At 38.5% G+C, this 22,383-nt stretch overlaps 2 protein-coding genes across 2 annotated transcripts; one reads left to right on the forward strand and one right to left on the reverse strand.

The window, feature by feature from the left end:
• Positions 1-3,098: 3,098 nt before the first annotated feature.
• On the reverse strand, positions 3,099-22,030 carry LOC119084314 (nuclear cap-binding protein subunit 1). Its single transcript, XM_037194233.1, has 8 exons — positions 21,807-22,030; positions 20,361-21,696; positions 20,199-20,302; positions 4,223-4,467; positions 3,862-4,105; positions 3,660-3,781; positions 3,402-3,590; positions 3,099-3,337 (listed from the first exon to the last, which is right to left on the reverse strand). The coding sequence occupies exons 1-8, from the start codon at positions 21,850-21,852 to the stop codon at positions 3,224-3,226; spliced, it is 2,400 nt and encodes a 799-aa protein (XP_037050128.1). The 5' UTR covers positions 21,853-22,030; the 3' UTR covers positions 3,099-3,223.
• Positions 14,521-19,299, forward strand: LOC119084313. The gene is made up of 3 exons (XM_037194232.1): positions 14,521-14,812; positions 16,121-16,356; positions 16,918-19,299. The coding sequence occupies exons 1-3, from the start codon at positions 14,750-14,752 to the stop codon at positions 19,235-19,237; spliced, it is 2,619 nt and encodes an 872-aa protein (XP_037050127.1). The 5' UTR covers positions 14,521-14,749; the 3' UTR covers positions 19,238-19,299.
• Positions 22,031-22,383: the final 353 nt, after the last annotated feature.

Raw genomic sequence — 22,383 nt, forward strand, 5'->3', positions numbered from 1 at the left:
CAATGTTCTGTCTCTTTCACTTGCAAATCTTTAACACCCCACGAGAAGTTTGTTCATAGCTCGGTGAAAGTGTTTTTTTTTTGTGCGAGTCTGCATGCAACCCTTGCCTTCAGCTCTTTCCGCTTGTTATAGTAGATTACATATTTGTGCGGAAAATCGTTGTTTTGAAGAGTGTGGAGTTTGTATGCTGAGCCGAAAGCGAAGTTTACAACCACACGAGTCAAAACAACGATTTCCGCAGAATTATATAAGTTATTTTACCTCTTAAGTGCGGCGAAAGTGAATTTTTCTTTTGCGCCCTGCGAAAAATGAATTTTTGCAGCACATAGGAGGTAAAAACTATTACGTTAACTTACGACTTGCTGTTGCACTCGTATGGTGTAATATCCACAAGATGTAAATGTGTGACTTAAAACCCTGCATCATTAAGTTAATATTATAAGCTTTCTTTGTGTAAACCCGCTAATGTTTATGTTTGTGACACTAAAATAACTATCATTTTAGACCCTGGCTATTACGCTACAACTATAATAATGGCTGTATACAGTGTTCCCACCAATGTTATACGTAAACAAAAACAATGAAGTAAACAAATATTTTAATATTAATTAAGTGACATCGGCCATAGGTTCAAGAAAACGGCAAACAATGCAAATTGAAGATCGAGAAATGAAAATCAAAATTTTCAGTCCAATGAAAACACAAATGATTGAACAACTCCCGTTCTGTGATTCAAATTTAGCAACAAATGCGTGTGTGGATGATTTTGTCAGGCGGTTAACTATATTATGAACTATTTTGTATTTCGCTTTGCTGCTATATCTGCTACATATAGCATTGTTGGACTTACAACCCGTATGTCAACCAAATTAATTAAATAAATGTCAAAACATTTCTATTTGTTGTATTGCTGGTCTGGTAATATTAAATTCCTAAGCGGTTGTATTGCTTTGTTCCGACCAATGTTGGAACATTTTTTATTTCAACGTAAAACATAGCTAACGCCGACCCGTACGAAACACCTATTCGTATCAAAAGCCTTTAATGTGAAACTCTTCATTTCTCTTACTTCATTTTCTTCTCTGCTGAAAAACTATTCTCCCTTTAAAATCACTTACATTATCCACTCTTTGCCTTGTTATCATATACAACTAAATTGCCGGAGGCAATATAGACAGCCCCGTACGAAGACAAATTTCATAAATTCCTATTTAAACAGCTATATACCGCTATATTTAACTATATTTCACTATAAATAAACATTTCACAGATAAATATATGCTATTATATAGCTCTATATGCCTGTATATAGCTCAATATAGCTGTATATAGGTATATATAGATGTCCGTATATGGAATCCCTGAAACCCCACACACATAACAAATTATTTCCATGTTAACAGAAACTCTCTAAGTATCATTTTTCCCAAGATATTTCTATTTTACTAAAATTCAATATGGCCGCCGGCAGCCATTTTGTTAGGAGACCGGAAATAGTACTGACGCTTTACATTCGTTAATACCTTTCAAACAAAAAAAAATTCATGAAATTCGTTCAAAATTTACTCGAGATATTGTCAAAATACACCACGTTCACTGTACTTCCGAGTAGCCAGATAAGAGCTCACTCCAAGAGACCTAGCTCACGCTCCGGAGAACATAATTTCATAAATTTTTTTTCCCTGATTGGTACGGTCAATACCTATCTAATAAAGCTAAAACGAACGAAATATGTTCAAATTTGGCCGACCTACAAGCAAAAACTGCTTGCCGCCCTGTGCCTGTTCCACACCAAGGGGTCTAACTCACGAGTCGGTCATCCGATTTCCATAAACTTTTTTTTTGTCGATCGGTATTGTAAATACCTTTTTTTTGACGTATCACTTACAAGTTTAACGTTTAAATGTCCGGAGATATCTTCGAAAAACCGTAAAGCACTTATTGGGCCACAGCTCGGGAGGGGTCGATCCAAAATCACTCATCTTCGAACTTAGCCTGTCTTTTGACATTACCAAACGGGAAAAAGAAGAATTTTCAAAATCGGATGCGTTTTACTCAAGTTATCGTGCAGACAGACGGACAGACGGACAGACGGACATTTTTTTTTCGCGGGTTTGGCATCTCTAGACAACCACAATAGGTTTCCCCTTACTCAGGGAGTCCAATTCGACGTGTTACAAACGTATGCGTAAACCCATAAGACCCCAGTACTTCGTACGGGTCTAAAAATGAAACGTGTGAAAAAATGACATTTATCCCAATCTTCTGATCGATCATCTTCCACTGTTTCGTCATCGGAATCCGTTTGTGCGTCGGCTTCGTCTTCTGACCGTTCATCGTACACTCTTTCGTCATCGGAATCCGTTTGTGCTTCGGCTTCGTCTTCTGACTGTTCATCAGTGGACGATGATGATGACGTTTCGTCATCGGAATCCGTTTGTCCGTCGGCTTCGTCTTCTGATCGATCAACGACCATGGTTTCGTCATTTGATTCCGTTCGTGCTTCGGCGTCGTCTTCTGATGGATCAACGACCATGGTTTCGGCATTTGATTCCGTTGCATCAATACATTCATCGCCGACCACTATGTCGTGATTCGTGTTCGATAGTCGTTCGGATTGTGTTTCTCGTCTGTTTTAATTACATTCATGAGCCAGACTCACTCCATCTTCTTGTGCAGGATTTTTGGATTACGACAAATTTTGACTCTTAATATCACTACCTGTTACAAAATCACTTTCTCTTACGTTTTGTTCATCTTCGAACTTTTTGACTGACTGGATGCCATTGATAATTTCGACACTTGTCTCCAAAGGACCTTCTGAATTTTGTGAATTTTCCTATTCCAAATATATTAGCGACCCTAGTGCGCGGAACTTTAAATGTTCTAAGCCGAAACAGACCAATGTTGGTTGAATACTAACCTGAGTTGTTGCTGGGAATGACTTGCTATTTTGGTTTTGTTCTTGTTTTCATGAAAATTCACGGGCATTCAAAAAAAACTATTTTATTCATTTCCTTCACACCATTAGCAATGGTGTGACCATGTAGAGAAATAGAAGTTTTGTTTTACAAATTCTGGGCTTTTCAAATGTTTTCCAATTTTGTGAATATTTACTTTAATCCTTGGCTACGCTAGCCTAGTACATAGTTAAGTTCGATGTAACTTTAACAAGTCATACCGCAAAGTGAGTCCAATAATAATTTGTTAGCGAATCAGGATCTTATGCGCGTAAGGCAACAAACTGTAGGAAAACATCCAAAATGTGCGAATCCAAATCAGATGTGAACAGCAGAGTTTCCAATGTGCTGCTGTATTTTTGCACCTGCTCATGATGCTGTGAAAATAAAACGAAAAAAAATTGGCATTGACATTCAGACACTAGGCAAATCAGTTCTTACCATCAGAAACACTTGCTGTAATCGTCCGATCGTCCAGCGATACCAATCCGTATCAAAGTCTCGTCCATCCGTGTCGCATCGCACTAGATGTTCCGATAAGATCATGATGAATCGTTGGAATACGATCAAAAAGAGCCGCTTCTGATCCACATTGGCTGCTTCCAGTTTCTCTTCCATTTTCTCGACCATCTGCATGGACGAAGAATTATTTGATTAGCAAAAACAAAAATCAGAACGGAAATCCCGATGGAGACACACCTCTTCGGTTGGCTTGTCAGCTGATTCAACCTTCTTTCGCTTGGTTATCCCTTCATCTTCCGAATCGCTGGATGATGTATCGGCCCGTGACAGTTTCTCCTTGGCTTCGTTCAGTTCACTCCCTGAAAATTTGAATTGGATTTTCGTTAAATTCATCGCTATATACCTGAGCGCCTCGACACCACGTGACCCGACGACCTACCCAATTTGATGACATGTTTGTTCATTTTCTTGATCGTCAAGTGGAGTATCTCCCACAAATACATTTTGGTGAACTCGCTGTTCATTTCTTTGGAAAAGATCCATGTCGCAACGGCCGAACATTCAACGATTTGCGTTTTCAGCAGTTTATCAATCAACACACACAACATCTGCTGATGTGTGTGCCATAACTCAAACAAATTGTGTAAAATACAAATTTGTGCCTCTTCCGTTTGAGCCAAATGCTGTAAGTGGAAACAAACATATGTAAACGAAATGACCTCACTTGAAATCGAACACATTTCGTGTAACATGCTCTAACTACACCAACTACAAGTGCACAGTCAATTTAACCAACGCACCTTGAACACAGAGTGAAATTTCGAAATCGCCGCAAAACTGTGCGAGAAACTTTTCGAGCCCAAGTTCAGCAGTGTCTGAACGAATACATCGATTTTCAGTGGATTGAACTGGGAATCGGTCATGTCACTGTCCATTTCTTCGGGATTCTGTAGATCTTTCAGCACATTGATTGCCTCCTCGATTGTACACTTTTGTCGAATGGCCATGACCAATTGATGGGCGGTTGCCGTTCCCGGTAGAGAAGCTGTAATTTGAAAAATAAACAAAATTTTGTTTTAAACGATTCACAGACCTCTGCGCAAGAATATTGCTAAACACAAAATTTTGTTAATGCTTTTATAATTTCACACATTGAATGTGTGCTCTCAGCTTAGCAGAGGAAGTGGCAATTTTGATTTTTGAATATTTTTCTTGCGATTATGAGCAGCAGTTATTTGATTGTGAAATTCCTTTATGCGAAGAAATGATAGACGTTTTGGTTACACCTTGTTCATTATGTTTCTGATTAAATACATTTGCCATTATATTGTATGAACAGAAACAGACGAAAGTGATTGTTAGAAATAGTAGAGCTCAGCCTGCATCTATAACATTTAAAAAATTCATAACAAAAACATCGAAATGGACTCCAAGAATCATTTGGTCTTTCAATAAAGATTTAAGATAACTTCGTATATGTGTATGGTGCTGCGGGAAAGTGTGACAAAAAATCTTAAAATAGCGACAGCTCACATTTTATTACAAATTGCATTAGAGCCACATCAAGGGTGTGACACTATTCACGCTATTCACATATATTTTTTGTCGTAGTGTCTGGGGGTCGCCTCGACCCAATAGCGCTGTGTGTTAGGCTGCAGACTCACAATGATTTATTGTTGGAGGAAATGGTACTTCTCATAGTGGTAAGTTCTACCTCATTGAAGACTGACCGATTGATAGAAAATTTCAATATTTTGTCCTAATCACGGTGAGCTTGAATTTTTTTTTATTTGACCTCTCGTGGACATGAAATGTTTTTAGTGGTTTTTGTAGAGGGCGGCAGCACGAGTAGGAATAACATAACAAGAAAATATTTCGATGGGAAAATTTTTAACTAGATCGATTTTTCGTTTTTCTGTGCCCTGCAGGAAGCTTCGAAAATTGTTTGGACCCTACTGGTGACTTGTTTGATCACAAAAATATAGTTACTGTTTAGCCTGAGGTCTAGGCTTTACAGCGATACCAATCATGACATTCATGACTACCAAGAAACATCTTTTATGAAGGAAAGTCATTCTACTATGTTGATGTGAATATTAAAGGCTGTATCATACGTGGATTACTTATATTTTCTCTTAAAAAGTATTTTTAGTTAATTAACATAATGTAAGGGGTTAATAAAAGGTTAAAGGATGAGCTTGGATTTCATTCTGACAAAATCTTTGTTGGTACACCTAGAGGTGTGCGCCGATCTTAAAATAGTCGGCGGCGGTGCGCCGACTGGTAAGGAATCGGCGGCGGCGCGCCGGGAGAAATTTATAGTCGGCGGCGGTGCGCCGATCGGCGCGCCGATAAATTTACAAAAAAATCTAAATTTTTCGAAAATAATGCAAAAACACTGAATTCTTACTGTCTTGCGATCTGAAGTATCAACCACTTATACAAGGGGAATCAACTGAGACGTATCTCACCTTTTATATTTTGAATGTACAATAACTGACCTATTATTTTAAAAACATCTAATTTAATGAATCCAAGAATGATTAGTGAGTTTGCGTAAATGACATATAAGTTAACTTATCAGTTGGAAATTTTAAGTCACATCTTCATACTAGATGTTCTGCAGGTTTCTTATTTCCAACTATAATGTATGCCATTTACGCAAACTCACTACTATTATCTTTCAATTTATGCAATACCCGTTCCTGTTGCCTTTAGTCAACGCATTTCTGTTATGTGATGCTACGATGGGTTTATTCGAAGTAGCTTTTCACTGAAATGTCCTTTCCCATCAGTAGATGGCAAAACGTTTTCATGCAATCTTTAAAATACCAGTTCAAGTCAAACGTTTGCTGCTGTCTTGTGAAGGGTGTTCTTAGAGCAACTGACGATGGCCAGACCACGCTGGCCTGGGACCGCTATTAACACCTGAGGTCGAAACAGCGATTTTTCTCTTGAATCACTCACAATTTGGAGGGAAGAGCTGAAGTAGCTCTGTTTGTTTTTATTGTTTACTCTCGTTTTTTCTTATTTGCTCTCATTTTTCTGTTGTAATCAGGCTGTTGTTGTGTTTGTTTTTGTTGTTGGTGTTAATTTAATTTAGTTAGGGAACGAGGAGCGAGAAGTGCGTTGCTTTAGTCCATCTTCGATGTAGGAGTGAGATCGTAGTAGAAGGTTTTCGCAAATAAGAGATTCAGATAAACTTAAATTTTTTTTGAGTGTAGCACAGTCACAGTCACAGAGAACGGACGTGTTTATGCGTTGCTCTCTAAAAGTGTTTCTTTTGTGTGGCTGTGTGTGAATTCATTTTCGATTTTGTCTAATTTCTGTGCCAACTTTTACGGCTTTGGTGTTTTTATTTTGCTGTAATGGTTAAATGGTGAAATTATTTTAAAGGTTTTATTAACGAAGTCAAAGTGTTGTTCTCGTAGGTCATTTTCTCTTTGATCAATAAAGTTGTTCTCGCCTCATTGTGCGATATCAACAATTGTGTTATTTCCTTTGTTATTTAACATGTGCTTCGTGGCGTCGGTGTACGGATTAACAATCGACTCTACCAGAAGCTAATGCTAAATTACGTGCTCGATTAATGTACGAAAATGACACATTGCCGTATGGCATCTGGCAGTCAATTTTAGTGCAGGTAAGGTACAAACGCCTCGGGTTCTCATTTGACACCCCAAAACCACATAGCAAATTTTTACAAATTTGCTGTGGTACAATCCCAAGATACAGAAACTATCTTGTACTCCAAAATGACCGCGAGGTTTAACAGATCTATTGATTGATACGTTGTATGGATGTCAAGGGATATGACGAAATACGAATCATTCAAACGCTACAACCTGCAACGCCAGAACGAGTTCAGTCACATGGTGGCATGGCGATTTATACGAAGAGGCAACTCATGGCCTATGGTGATTAGACACTTGCTATTACCTAAAACTAATAGCCGTGACCGTAACAAAGTCGGAAATATCAAAAAACCCAACATTCGCTTTCTCCATAAAAGAAACCATATCGACATAATGTCAATAGTAGAAAGAGCTACAACATGACAATGTTGATAGCGCCATCTTTGGGAAAATGTACAGGTCAATTAGTGATGGTTGTGGTATTCGCATACCACCCACGGCTTGGAGAATTCACAACGTATGGGACGTTAACACACGGTCGATTTGTGAACAATCTAAGTCGGGAGAGATATGATGTAAAATCACAGTCCATATGATCAAGAGACTTGTACAATAGCACAACAGGCCCATCTGAGGCTTAGGTGCTGGGCTTACACCCTCCCATCTAATCTAATCTAATCTAATCTAAACTTAAATTTATAAGTAATAAGTGTATAGACTACGCCAAAATGATTTTTTCCCAAATTTTTTACATAAAGCAGCTAAAAATTGAAAATAAAGATATCCGTGTCTCGTCTTTTGACGAAAAAACTTGAAACCGAAAAGATTTTCCACTTTATAAATTCCTGAAACATGTGATTTGCGCCATTTTCCACCCAAATTCCATATAAGGTCTTAAGTTTGCCACTTTACAATTACATTAGTATCACACAGTTTTGACTGATTCACTGAATTTTGTTCTCTTTCTTCTTCCTCTTATCTGCATCAACAGACAATAAGAGAAACGTCGTCTGCCGCCTGCCGTCTGCCACGCTTCATTCCATTGCACAGAAAATAGAGTAACGTACCCAAGGGTTCACGGTAAGTGAGGATACAGAAAATACAAATGCTGTTTCGACCTCGGGTATCGATGGTGATCCCCAGTTGTATCCATCGATACCCTTCCCAAGACAGCAGCAAACTTTTTCTTTGGACTAGTATTTAAAAATTTGCATAAAACACTTGCCATCTACTGATGGAAATAGGATACGTTATAGAAAGCTACTTCGAAGATAACCCTATCGTAGCATCAGAAACAAAATCACTGTCGTACAGTGCAGGTAAGAAGAAAAACCCAAAGTTTTTACAATTTTTTTTTAACCAAAAACTCATTTCTACGCATATAGAAACCTGACTTATAAATTAAGAGAGATAAACATTTGCTAAAACCTTGTACTCAGGCACACACTTTTGTATAGATTTTTCAATTTAAGTTTATATTGCCGCCCATTAAAATGGCTGAAAGCACTAAACGTATAAAATTTCGGCGCGACGAAAATACAATCGGCGGCGGCGGCGGCGTGAGCTATTATTTTTCGGCGGCGGCGCGCCGAAAATATAGCAAAAAATCGGCGGCGCGCCGGCGTAAAATCGGCGGTGCACACCTCTAGGTACACCTGAACGACCACCCAAATTTCTTCGTATAATGTCTCATTTTTTAGTGGAAACAACTAAAATGTTGCAGAATTAGCTTAGAATGACTATTGGAGAAACTACGAACGAAACAAAAGAAAGGTTTGTTAATTTTTGACTCGAGATAATGCAGTTTACTCATGGGTGCAATTTACAAAGAAACCTATTTCGAGTTAAAAATCTTCTTTCGACCTTTTATTAACGCCTTAAATTATGTAAAATAACTAAAAATAATTTATAAGAGAAAATAAAAGTAATCCACGTATGATACAGCCTTTAAAATTCACATCGACATAGCAGAATGACTTTCCTTCATAAAAGATGTTTGTCGGTAGTCATGAATGTCATGATTGGTATCGCTGTAAAGCTTAGACCTCAGGCTAAACAGTAACTATATTTTTGTGATGAAACAAGTCACCAGTAGGGTCCAAACAGTTTTCAAAGCTTCCTGCAGGGCACAGAAAAACGAAAAATCGATCTAGTTAAAAATTTTCCCATCGAAATATTTTCTTGTTATGTTATTCTTACTCGTGGTGCCGCCCTCTACAAAAACCACTAAAAACATTTCATGTCCACGAGAGGTCGAATAAAATTTTTTTCAAGCTCACCGTGTAATCCCTCTGTTTTTTGGACGACAACTCTAGGTAGATTTTGAGAGCTTTGAACTTTTTTTGGATTCCATTGGAAAAGTGGAATACAAAGAAGCTATCGAAAACTCTTTAAAAGCAAACATACGTTATTTCGGAGTAACATAGTAAAAGCATGACACCCTCTACAAAAACGACGTGTAAAAATTAGATGAAAGACTAGATAGATTGCAGAGTTCGCCTTAAGTTCAGATACAATTTTGTATCATACAAACATTTCCAGATAAGACAATTTAATGTAAACAAATTAAGGAAAACCCTATTTCCCATAAGAATGCTCTTCTTCCATCCACGATAACCCACCGCATTGCCATTTAGTGTAAATAAAAGCATGATTATGAAGAAAATGATTGATTTAAGCGAACAAAGCGACTCATTTGAATCAACAAATTAGCAAAAATTTCGTTTCTTTCTAAACTGGTGATGAAACCAGCATGCTAGCAATACAGAATTGACACACTCAGTTGATGTTGAAATAGAGATTGTGCGTTCGAAGCATAAAAATGACATCACCAAAAGCATAAAACAAAAGAAAGTTTTTATCACTTTCATTACACACGCATATGCCTCGTTGTTACACGCAAATTTGATGTAGCATTTAGAAAAACATTAAATTGCTGAATAATATGGTTGACTCGACCAGTTATGTGATGACTAGAGTAAATGATGGGAAGATGATGCCGGAATTTTCTATTGAGGAAAGTGGGAAAAGGAAAGTGTGTGCTAGCAGGAATCGGATTTGAAAAATGTAAGGGTTCTGTTAGTGCAACGTTTTCATGATTTCGTAAGCCAATGTAAGTTTAAAAAGCTCAAAAAAGTTACAGTGGAACAGAAGTATAGTGGACGACTTGAAAGGATCGCGAATAACTTAACAATTTCTGAGGAAGTGGGAAATTTTAAATATCTCGGAATTTTTGATATTTTTCTTAGAATTGGACTCAATACTGTCTAGCATTAGCTTGATAATTTTTGAAAGAAAGGATAGTTCAGTTCTCAGCTCTAGGCTTAAAATAAAGGTTCATGGCTTCGTTCTTCTGCAAGAAAAATGTTTGGATTTTAGTTCCTTCTAAGACAAACATTGCTGTCCGATGCCATTGGTGTTTCGTTTCAAAACACACTGGATGATAAACTTGGCTTGACTTCATTTTTGAAGTGAACAAATCCAATCCAATCCAATTCTTCTGTGATTCATTTTAATTTTAAAAGAAATCTTATCGAACGATAAGTTTAAGGTTTGTGGTTCAGCTCAAGGTTTGATTTGGAAGCCTGATATGAATCCATCAAAATCGTCTCCTTATGATGTCCGACATTGACCACACAATCGGAGGAACTAATACCTCAGACCTTCAGTGACTGCCACAACATTTAAAGTCGTTTTGACTTCTAAACGGAGAAACTAAAAAAAAAAACAAATCCAAAACAACAAAACGAAAACAATTAACGTATTCAATGTAATACAAAATAAAAGTAATTTCCGATCAAGATCTATTCAGACCGATAAACAAATCTACAACCACAGTACGCTACTTTAACCAGCAAACATATATGAACCATATGTTCCGGCTATTGAAGGTCTTGGTTTTACTTTCAGCACAGTGTTATGAAGAGATGTTATCCAACTATGAAACTGAAGTGGAAACCGTTTTATGCTTTAAATGGTATGCGCATTAATTATTTCCCTAGCGAGCGCTGAGATAACGTGGAAATGGTTTTGTCTTGATTCTTTGTGTACGAATGAAAATTGAAAGTAGAAAAAAAATGATTTTTTTATGAAAAGACCGTATGGAGTGTGTGGTAGGCAGAAATCACATTTGCAACATAATACATACACCAGAGACTAAAAACGATTCAGAAAATAATTGACCAGAACCAATGTACGGTACACCTAATTATTAAAGTAAATAGAAACGTAATACCATCAAAATGTTGCAAAGAAAGAAACGGTCAAATGCTTGACATACACCGAAAGTAAAAGTGTGGAACCCAAGCCGAAGCAAGAATGTGAAGAATTATCTGACCAATTAATTTTTGCGCTGAACGCGGATTATGTAAATTGTGAAATTGAATGAACAATGATGAAACTGTGAGCCAATGCATCAACCATGTCCATTAATCATTTTATTCTCACATTTAACCACTGGTCAATTAAGACATTTTCCATTCAACAATAAAACGGACACGAAACAAAGAAACTTGACGTGACTTGACTAAACAGTGTCATTTTGATGACTTTTATTGTAACACTAAAGTCATCATTTCGTTAATTATCGCGATATTTACGGTGGGAATCATTGGATTAAATTTTGTTTTTGTTTTGAAACAATAAATTACAAAAAATTACTGGACTAACGATGTCAACATGCATCGTGTATACCATTACCATAAATATATAGCCGTATGCGAAGAACTATGTAATGCAGTGTAGAGTTTAGCCACGCATGACCCGACCTGAGTAGGTTGAAATTTTATTTTGATTATTATTGAAATGAATGCTTCGCTAACCCGTTTCCACGAATTTTTCATCAGCTTGGTTTCACTTTTTGTGAATGGTCGGGCATTCTTCATCACTGGCTTTGAGAAAACTAAGAACACCGAAAAAATTTCGACAAAAATTTTAGAAAATCCTTAAAAATTTCTCGATGGACGAAAATTAAAAAAAATATTGAAAATTTAGAAAACTTTTCTTAAAAACAGTCTAGGCAGTTGAAGCATAGCTTTTTTCATCTAAGGGGCCATTCACAAATTACGCACGCTCTTAAGGGGGAGGGGGGGTTTGACAAAAGCGTACGCTTCATACATTTTTGAAATTTTCTCCATACATTTTCGCGTGCAAGGGGGGAGGGGAGGGTCTGAAATTTCGAATTTGGTGCGTCCGTAATTTGTGAATGGCCCCTTAGATGAAAAATTTATAAAATCTCCAACATCCTGTTTTTGGCTCATTTTGTCAGAAAATTTACTTTTTGCTAACTCAGTACCGATAAAGCACAGATTTGACTACACGAACAAAACGTATAGCTCGGGAAGATTATCTATTACCGATAGAAATGATGCCAGCCCTCAGCTGATATCTGGGTCCATTGATGGTTGATTAGAAACTAAATTTGTTTTCGTTTTGGGTTAAACTTACAAATTTGTCGCTTAAAACGCGCGAGGGAATAAGCTGAGGATGTCAGGGACAAAAATTTCAAAAATTTCTGTGAACCATAACCTGTGTTATCATTGGTTCAAAACTCAAACTGGTTCACTTGGACCAATTTGTGTACCTTGGTTCTCAATTGACACTAAGAATCTACCCTAACTACCGAGAATCATTTGAAATTCGAACACGGTACGTGCTTGTAGATCCAAGAATGTAGGATAAATTGAAAATTCTGTGTCTTGGCACTTCTGTTGTTGACGAAGTTGTTTAACTTGCAGTGTTCTTAAGTGTACACGCGTACTTACAGTCAGAAAACATATTCACCGAAGCTCACCGAAATCGTCAAATTTTGATCCATTTCTCAACTGAACATATCTCAGTGTGGATGAGTTTTAAACTCAATAACACAATATTGTCCCGAAAGTACATGCAATTACCTTGCTAATGACACGCAACACAACATTTCACCCTGTAGAGATTTCCATAAGAAAAGTGCATGTTTTCGGTTTTCAATCAACTACCACTAGCGCCACAAGTGCCGAGGAGTCTTTTTGAATGTGTTTTTGGCTTCTTGGTCGAATACCTTTCTAGGCACATATAAGTAGGTCCACTGGAAAATGCGGCCGATCTCGGTAGACTGTTTTACGAAAGAATTTCAATATTATCTGATTTTTTCGTCTAGAGACCTCACTAACAGCCTTTCCGAACAATAACAAGTGCAGCCTGGACCTCAGGCTTAATGTGACTTCCGAGCCACGCCTCGAAGTATGCAAATACTCTCTGCGGACAGTTAGGTGTTAATTAATTAATCTTGCCTAAACACACATTAATCTAATGAACTGTCCTCCAGATATTGGTTCGAAAAAATTCGGACGCTAAATTCATTCGATACAACTGGTCTTTAGAAATGCTTTGATATTTTAGTAACGACAATTGTTGTTAACGGTTCAGAGTAATGATACAGTCGATAAATTTGAATTTTCCTGAAGAAAATTGCCTCGGAACGGAACCAGTTCGAATATTGAATTTGAAAAAATCCGATACTATAATACATCGATATCTGAAGTGAATCACATTAGTTCAGCCAAGAATAATTGAATTTCGTCAAATTAAACTGAAATTATGGTCGATGATTTCGATTTGAAATCAAAATGCTTCCATTCAGAACAAGAAATTTGTTTTTTTTTTTTTCTTTCTTCAGCTATATTGCCAAACATTAGATGACATATCATCATGGATGGATGATAAACAAAGAAATTGCTCAGTGATAAACAGGCGGGTATTGTACAGTTTGCAATCAAAATGAAATTTCTATTAAAAATTACGCCACTTATCGTGTGTGTGTAAACTGTAAACCATCAGCAATGGCTTAGCGACAAATTGCATAAAAACACAAATAGAAATTGTTTCAATGACTTCGTAAGCGATGTAATGTGGTTCGTATGACATGTTTTACATTCTGATGATTTGAAGTAATACAAAGAAAATCCCTTACACCCAAAAATTGATTAAAATCTGTTGGTATGTACGACCGACGACTTCTTACATCTACTTAAAAGAAACACTCAGGGATTTTAGTTCTCTGTTCCTGCGCCACATTGAAGCGAACTGAATTGCCACATTGAACCGATTATGCCAGAGCAACTCGTAGGGCAATGATACTTGCAATCGAGTCACAAATGCTCCTATTCACCATTGATACGTACGAATGTTCAAATCAACAAATCGACAGAAAATTGCCAGCCTAGATTCCATCAACCGAATTATGTTATCGGAATTTATGCAATATGTGTGTGTGTGCATCACTGTGTCATAAATCGTCATCCTCTGGTGCATCCCTCACAGTAATCAAGCGTAAGTAATTTGCGATTTTCACATGACGAAGTTAATCGAAAAGAGTAATGGAACTCGAATGCTACAGTTGCACGGTGGGGAGAGTTTGCTTGTGCATTGTTTTTTTTGTTTTGAATCACCTTAAACATACAAGATTTGTTTACATTCAGTTTGAAGTCAACAGCCTAGCGTTAAAGTTCAAAATCAAAAATGTGGAAGAAGTTTTCGCGCATTTTGGTTTGTTTTAAATGAAATAAGTAATCGGTCCGCTCCTGGGTGTATGTGTTAAGTGACTTAAGAGACTTCGTTCTTCCATAGACTGTTTTTGTGGAAATAATCAGAGAGACAATCTAGAGACAAAAGTCGATTAAACGGGATTATGTGTAATAGTATCAAAAACAAATGTTGACAATGGATTACCACTTCTTTGGATTAGCAAAATTTATCTGTATACTACTGACGCTTGTAAGTTTTCCGAACATTTTTTTTATAAGTTCAAGTGATTATGAAGGAAGGATCGTCCATGTGAGGTCTTTTCTAGAGACATCTATCGACAGCTATGTGCTTTAGATGATAAATCACCTATCAGTGAAGTAAAAGACATTGAGTAGTCTGTTGAAAATGATAAGATCAAACGAAGTAGTAGATTCAATGTTGACACTATCAGCATTCTAAAGACGCACTGATTTGATATAACAATACATGTGTGAGTAGCAGCGCTTTATTTTTGCATGAAAAATGTCCTAATTTAGGAAGAAAAGATTACTTCCCTTTTTTGGGGAATTTATTCAGTTCCATCTTTTTGAGAGGAATTTTTGATAAATCGGTTTCTTAAAATATTTCTCCTTCCTTCCACTTGTTCAGTTTAGACTCACCATATTTCCATAAAATTGTCTCCATTTTCCCCTTTTTGTAGAAAATTTCAGAAGGAAACACGACATGTAAATCAACATTTTCAAGTGTAGCATGGATAATATGCGAGGGGTGATACACTTCTCGGACTAAATTTAGTCCAAGAAGTACGGCCACCCTTCGAAAATATCAAATGATTTTAAAGTCCAACTGGAATACGATTCCGAACGCCGGAATCTGTGGCAGGTTTCTTCTTCTATTTTTCTTTAAAAACCCACAACCAAGAACCGAACAATTTTCTGCACGGTTGGAAGCTCAATAGACTGGAATTTAATACTCTACGGTAAAATGTTCCACTTTTAGTCTACAACAATAAATCAAACGATATTTTCGGACAACCAAATTAACAGAAGAGAGATAGGAGAGTGAATATATCTACAAAAAGAAGCTCGTTTTCTGTGTAACTTTTTAGAAACTGAGGTCTAAATACTGCAGTCTAAGCAAGAAAACAATCCAAGGCGAAATTGTCAGAAGTTTCGTGTTGTTAAAATTCGGAAAAAATTCCGAATAATTCGGAAAAGTTCGTAATTTTCCGAATTAAGGTTCCAAATGAGAAGCGATGTGCACTTTTCTTTAAAAACATTTAAGTTCAGTTCAATCTAAGGATGTAAAAGATTCGGTGTCAAATAAATAAATGAACATGGGAAGTAGCAGTCTCTGTGATAACAGCTTTTTTTTTGCAGATTTTTAGATCCTCACTCCAATTGTCCTCCTTTTTCCTATACCACCATATAACATGCATGTTCTACTTTCGTCATACTACTACTCTTTGAAGAGGGCGGGATTTATGAACGACCCCTAACAATGAAGGAAAGCAAAACCGAATCCATTAACTGATCTGACCTTTCAAAAAACTTCCAGCTCCCGACAATATATGCGAGCCATTACGACCGTGACATAATTCTAACGCCCAACAAAACGCAACAGCACGTCGGAAAAATAATTTATTTCAAACCATTCGATAAAAGCTCATCAGCATCGAAGCAACGGTCGTTGAAAGAAAACGTCCAAACCACTCAGGTACCATGGGAGGAACCACTAAAACACGCCACATATTTGGTGCTCAACAATAAGATTGATGGCAACGACAATTCAAGGTAAAGAATATTTTCGATTGTTCGGTAATCTACACACGTCATGAATGATCTAACGTCCAGACGTTTTATTTACTCGACATGAATTCGTATGAACATTGTAAGCATCATACCGTGAACAATTATTAAGTTTTGTTGAGATGAGTGTGGCTGACTGATGAAGACAACTATGTGAACCGAACTTTCAGATGTGGATTTCGTATGAGAGACAACGCTTTCATGGCTGAGTTATTTGCCACTGAAATGTGGAATCATTTCTTGCATCTGTTTTCTATGAAAAAACTTCTCTCTGATTGAATCTACTTTATCTAATGATCGAGCAGCTGAATGTTTCTCTTTCACTTTGGAGGAGTGAAACGACTTAGTTAACCATTGAAAGATCAGATCATAACTCGTTAACTAATATAGATCGAAATACCAGTTGCACTAGGATGCAATGGACTGAGTCATCACTTCAGTGATGGGGGACAACAACTTACCAGTTTATCACGCTGAAGTCAGACTAATCTTTAACTAAACTTCAGACATGTACACTTGCGACTCAAAATTTTTAATTTTTTCCAGCGAATTCGTCAACGAGACTCAACTGCAAACCGCAACTTATGTACGAGGATCTCACAAATCGTACCAGAAATTCGGTGACATTGTATCGCTAGCCCGCGGCCGATTAGAAGCCGATGAGGACAAAAATTTCGTCTTCATCGAAATGGATCGCAATGAATGTAAAAAACTGAATTGTTCGTTGAACGGTGACGACGATAAGAATATTACAGCGTTCTGGTTGGTCGAAAAGTTAAGGCACAGGGACGAAAAGCAGGGCCACCGATACGAACTGAGAATAACAATTTTCCCGATAAAAAAGTATCGTGCGGAGAGTAAGCGAGATGCGACGGAGAATCAACCGAAGAGGAGAAGTTTTGTGATTCGAGAGCAAGATTACCCGAAATATTTTGACGAGTCAATGAAACCGAGCAGTAAAATTCAGAAACGATTTTTCGACTTAGTTGGCAGTTTGTCAGAGAGACCGTTCGAGCAATATGAAATACCGTTTTCTGTCGGGAGGTATCAAAACCGATACCCGGACGATCTGAACACCGGCGAATATTATCATCCCAAGCGAAATGGTGAACAGTACTATCAACGGCCGGTTGCTACAACAAGCTCGTATGGCGGACATGTACAATTTCCGGATGCCATTACAGCAACGAATGATTTTCTGGAAGCGACCCGAACCTATCCGATAAGTCCGTTCACGTCCACTCATTTGCATCATCATTATTATTTGAATCGGAACAATGTTCCGCTGATCAAGGCTACCGGATTTGAAAAGGAGACTGTTTACGAGGATCCTTCGGGTGATGATTATCGAACGCAGGTACGCGTACGCAATCCACAAATCGAGGAAGATTCATCCCAAATTCATCAACAACCAGACCAAAGTCAATCCAATAAGCAACAAGAACCGAACGCATCGCCTCAGAATAACCCAATACCAACAGCGGTTGGCATTGGTTACAATTTTTACACAGAACAACCACACAACGTGTACGAGGTGAGCGATTCGTCTGGTAATATTTTTGGCAATCATCAACATTTGCAGACACCATACTCACTATCCGAACAAGTACCCGCTCCTCCGCTTCAATTCGGCCAATTTTACCAACAAAATCATCCCTACAATCATCCACTACAATTGCAAGTCGCTACACCGCCTCAACAATACTTAGTGAATGGCCTCGAAAATGCACCGATAACCACAGCACCATTCAGCCTGCGACAACAGCAGTATCAATTAGAACAATTCCGACCAATAATCGACTATCCATCAAGGTTCAATCGTCAGCAATTTCCGATCCAAAGCAACGACGTGAATGTCAATTACAATCAACAATTTGAACCGAACCGATATTCCGAGCCAGATCCAATTTATCATGGCGAAAATATCCCGCTTGCACCCTACACAAGGCAGGTTGGATTCGATCCCGTTATTGACATTGGAAACCATCAGCAACAAGCAACGTCGGCACCAAAACCAACGGAGAATTCAAATCAAAATCAAGAGAAGCCAGAGAAGCAAACAGAACTAAAGAACGATGAAGAGGAATATGAGATCAATCCGGTTAACGTAAGAAAGAGGCCGGAACGGCAGCGTGCAAAAACACAAAGTAAATCAAAGCAACAACAACAGCAACCAGACCGTACTGAAAATCAAACCAAATATCCGGATTCGATAAATGCGCAATTGCCTCCACCGGAACAAGATGATGACCTGACCGTTCCCTATGTGGAATCGTCGGTGATAACACAAACGTCCTTGATTCAATCTACGTCAGCTGAATCGAATGACTATTCAAAACATTCCACTAATTACGAAAAGCCCAGGCGAGTTCGTCCCCGTGGATACTATGGTCCGCGGACTACAACTGAAAAGCCGATTCTGAAATGGATGCCGAAGAAAACGAAACCTAAAGGATCGATAACCATTATTGAAGATGCCGACGAGAGTGCCTCAACGGCATCACCTGTCACAACGGAAGCGATAGTCACAGTTACACCTGTTAACAATCACAGTGAAGAGCCGCGTACCAGCGTTAGCACTTCGATAAGTGTACAAGTTGGATCGAATTCGGCGGCTCCGGTGTTGTCGCATTCGAAACAAACAACTAGGCCGACAAACAGTTCAAGTGAACCCAAAGAATCGGAAGAATTTACCGGTTTTTTGCCAACAGTCATTCCGAATGTTGAACTGGTTCGGGGAATCATAGAGGCGGTCCGAACAAATCAGAGTAACTTGAAGTTGTTCAGATCGGGAGAAATTGATGACAACGATGCAGAAGAAGATCACATAGCGCAATCGATAATTACGCATGCAAGAGGTTTGTGAGAAGTTGTTTTGGCATTTTTGTAAATTTTGATTTTTTTAATAAAAAATTTATTTAATTACGAGTTCTCCTCCGTCTCTACTTTTGGTAACAATCGAAGGTAGTGTAGTTAGACTAATTTCGATTTTTACGAAAGGCAATCGATTTTATGATTTAATTTTGGAAGGAACTCAATTAGAAGCAATGGATGATGTCCAAAATTGTGAAGCAGTTGCGTGCAATTAATTTTCGTTCTACTAGGTCATCAGACTCATTCTATTGTTGACTCATTTGGTTCAATTGGAAATTTTTTTTTCTGTCGTCTTCCAGTTAAGATATCAAAGCGAGTGGGTCAAGTCCAAGAGGGAATTCCACTATAATCTCACTACATCAACCATTCTTTCCTACTCGCTCTCGTGAAACCACCAACTTCAACAGGTCATTTCATATCTCATTCGTAATGTGAAACGAAGGGATAGCGCCACTGTAGGCATAATACATCCCATTTAACAGGTAATGACCACCTGCCATAATCACTCTAAGATGAATAAAGTCCAATCAGATTGCGAACGAGACAGAACGCAAAAGGTAACATTGAATGTATGGGGACGAACAGTATGGTCGGGTTGAGCCATGCATGGTAATCGAATCGGTTATAGTCGGATCACTATGTCGAGCGACTGGGATTGTTATTAGCTTTTAGTCTAATAAATCGTTAGCACCCAGCTCTGTTTATAGTAAACGTGTGCAATGCACGTGTGTGTAACGTATAGAGCGAAAAGGGGGAGCCAAGAATTTCAAGTCCTTTCGGTTTGAGTCTTTGATCAATTGAACACATTCAGCGATGAGTTTCTGTGTGTGGTACGCAGTGATTAATGTCACGGTCACAGTAAATTAATGGAAATGAAAGACACCGTGACCAAATTGTGCGAATAAAACCCCCGAATTAGTCCCGAATGAAGAAATAAAAAGCAAATTACTCACCAGCTCCTTCACTGCTGTATTTATAAGTGGGTGCACTCGGAATGGGAATCAATTTCGCGTAAGTCTCTGGCATCATGTCGCGAATGCGTTGATGGTACGACAATCTACAACAAAGACATCGGATCAAGTGAAACAATTCCTCCAATCCAACAACGAATTTACCTCAAAGATTTCTGAAGAACTTCCTGAATAAACTTTGGTCTCGGATGCTCTGGCTCCAGCAACAGGCAACTGTCCCAATCGTCCCATGACCATCTGAACTGGAAGTTACTCAAATGGTACGAAAACCAATTGACAAATCGGTCGAAACAGGACGTGTTCATCGAATCGATTCGCATGAACAGAATTTCCGTCGCTTGAGCCAGCACCTGTGGCAACGTTGACGGTTGCAATTTGCACAATTCAATCAAAATGGATCCGTAGCAGACGTCCAAGTAACGGGGCGTCGGCATGTGAAACAATTCGGCGAAAATCACCTCGACAATGCAGTACTCCAGTGGAATTTTGCTTTTGTACGGAAAGTTCAGCAGATGAGCGGCACAATCTTTTCGCTCCAAATGATGCGTTTCGATGATGTGGTGAAGATGTTCTTCCGTCAAGAATCGTTCGATCGAATGTGCACCGGGTAGAATCGGTCCATCCGGACAATCGGTATAGTCAAACATCCGATAAACCACCCATGGCATTGGATACTCATAGGTTTCGTGATGTGGTGGCGGATTGATGACTGGCAAATTGTGTTGCAACGCTTCGCACAAAATCGAATCGAAAGCCAAATACGGCCGCGGAATGTGCTTCTCCGCCCAATTGTCTTGACGCAACTTTCTTATTTGTGCCCAGAGGCAATCCAGATACTCCTCTTGCGGATGCGGTGCATCCACTGACCACACTCGCAGGGCGTTGTGATGCTTTTTGGTGCGTTTGTTCAGAAACACTTCAATGCGAACCAACAGACTTTCCAGGGCGGATTCTTTCTTTTCGTACAAATCACGTCCCACCCATGGTAGTGTCGACAGAACAGCGAATACGTACCAATCGCGACGCACCTGTGGCACCATATCTTCATTGGACACATCAATCATGTTGTCCAACAACACCAGCAACGATGCAGCTGATATGACATGACAGTTGACCAGGTCAGCCAAAAATCGCAACGAATATCTGGCAGCATCCCATTTGCAGGCCTTCAGGCTGTCTTTAAATGTTTTCACCATATGATCGACGAACTCACCACCAAAATTGTAATTTTTTGCATTCAGCAGACCTACTAGGGTCGTGTAGATCGTACACTTTTCCGGCATTTTAATGGCACATTCGGACAGAATCCGCAAAATCTTCAAACGAAATGTGCCCAAATCTGCTTCCAATACCGACACAAGGCCCTCCAAATTGGATTCGAGTGTTGATGTGCTCTTTTCACCAACACGCAGAATAAGTGATTCCAATCGGTCCTCGATCTCTTGGTTTTCCGGCAAAACGCGACGTCTTTTACGGCGATCTGAATAGGGCAATTTTTTGGGTCATTTTTTCGTCGGAATTGTTTTATTGTTTACGGTCTTGCAGCACAATAAGAGTAAGGTTATGAAAGTTAAATTGAACAAAACTTACCACCGTAGCCTTCATCGTCATCATGACCTCTTCTCCTGTTGTTCATCTTGCGCAAAGAATTTTTCTTTGAATTCTTTTGCCGGTAGAAACTGTAATTGACTCAATTATTCGTAGAAACTTTGATAGATATGAACCGCTTCAACTAAAACTGTAGTCGTAATGTTTAATTTCAATGGCGGCGTCAAATTTTATGTCATTTTGTGCGGTGCGTTTGATGGTGTGACAACGTTTCATTCTGGAAGATAGATTAATGTTTTAAAGCTTTAGTTTTCAAAATGATCAAAGGAGTTTTATCGCAGGGGTCCCACTGAGTACTTGACGGTTTTTCGAAGATATCTTCGGATATTTAAACGCTACATTTGTAACTGACACGTCAAATGAAATTGCAATACCAAAAATCAGTAAGAAAAAGCAATGAAAGTACAAACCAGGTATCGTCTGTCATACAAATCGGTGGAAATAGCGATGAAAATCATCGAAAGGTGAGTGTTTATTTATTAGAAATCGCTATTTCCTCCGCTCCATCAAAATTTTGACATTAGACCATGCCTATAGAGAACACTTTTATTGGGAAAAG

Source organism: Bradysia coprophila, unplaced genomic scaffold (assembly GCF_014529535.1).
Source record: "Bradysia coprophila strain Holo2 unplaced genomic scaffold, BU_Bcop_v1 contig_732, whole genome shotgun sequence".
NCBI lineage: Eukaryota > Metazoa > Arthropoda > Insecta > Diptera > Sciaridae > Bradysia > Bradysia coprophila.

Coding starts and splice junctions, on each gene's coding strand:
- LOC119084313 (XM_037194232.1), top strand. CDS start 14,750: ATGTTGACAATGGATTACCACTTCTTTGGATTAGCAAAATTTATCTGT. Junction 14,813..16,120: donor TCTGTATACTACTGACGCTT/GTAAGTTTTCCG, acceptor AAAAACTTCCAG/CTCCCGACAATATATGCGAG. Junction 16,357..16,917: donor GATGGCAACGACAATTCAAG/GTAAAGAATATT, acceptor AATTTTTTCCAG/CGAATTCGTCAACGAGACTC.
- LOC119084314 (XM_037194233.1), bottom strand. CDS start 21,852: ATGAACAACAGGAGAAGAGGTCATGATGACGATGAAGGCTACGGTG. Junction 3,591..3,659: donor CTGACAAGCCAACCGAAGAG/GTGTGTCTCCAT, acceptor TCGTCCATGCAG/ATGGTCGAGAAAATGGAAGA. Junction 3,338..3,401: donor TACAGCAAGTGTTTCTGATG/GTAAGAACTGAT, acceptor TTATTTTCACAG/CATCATGAGCAGGTGCAAAA.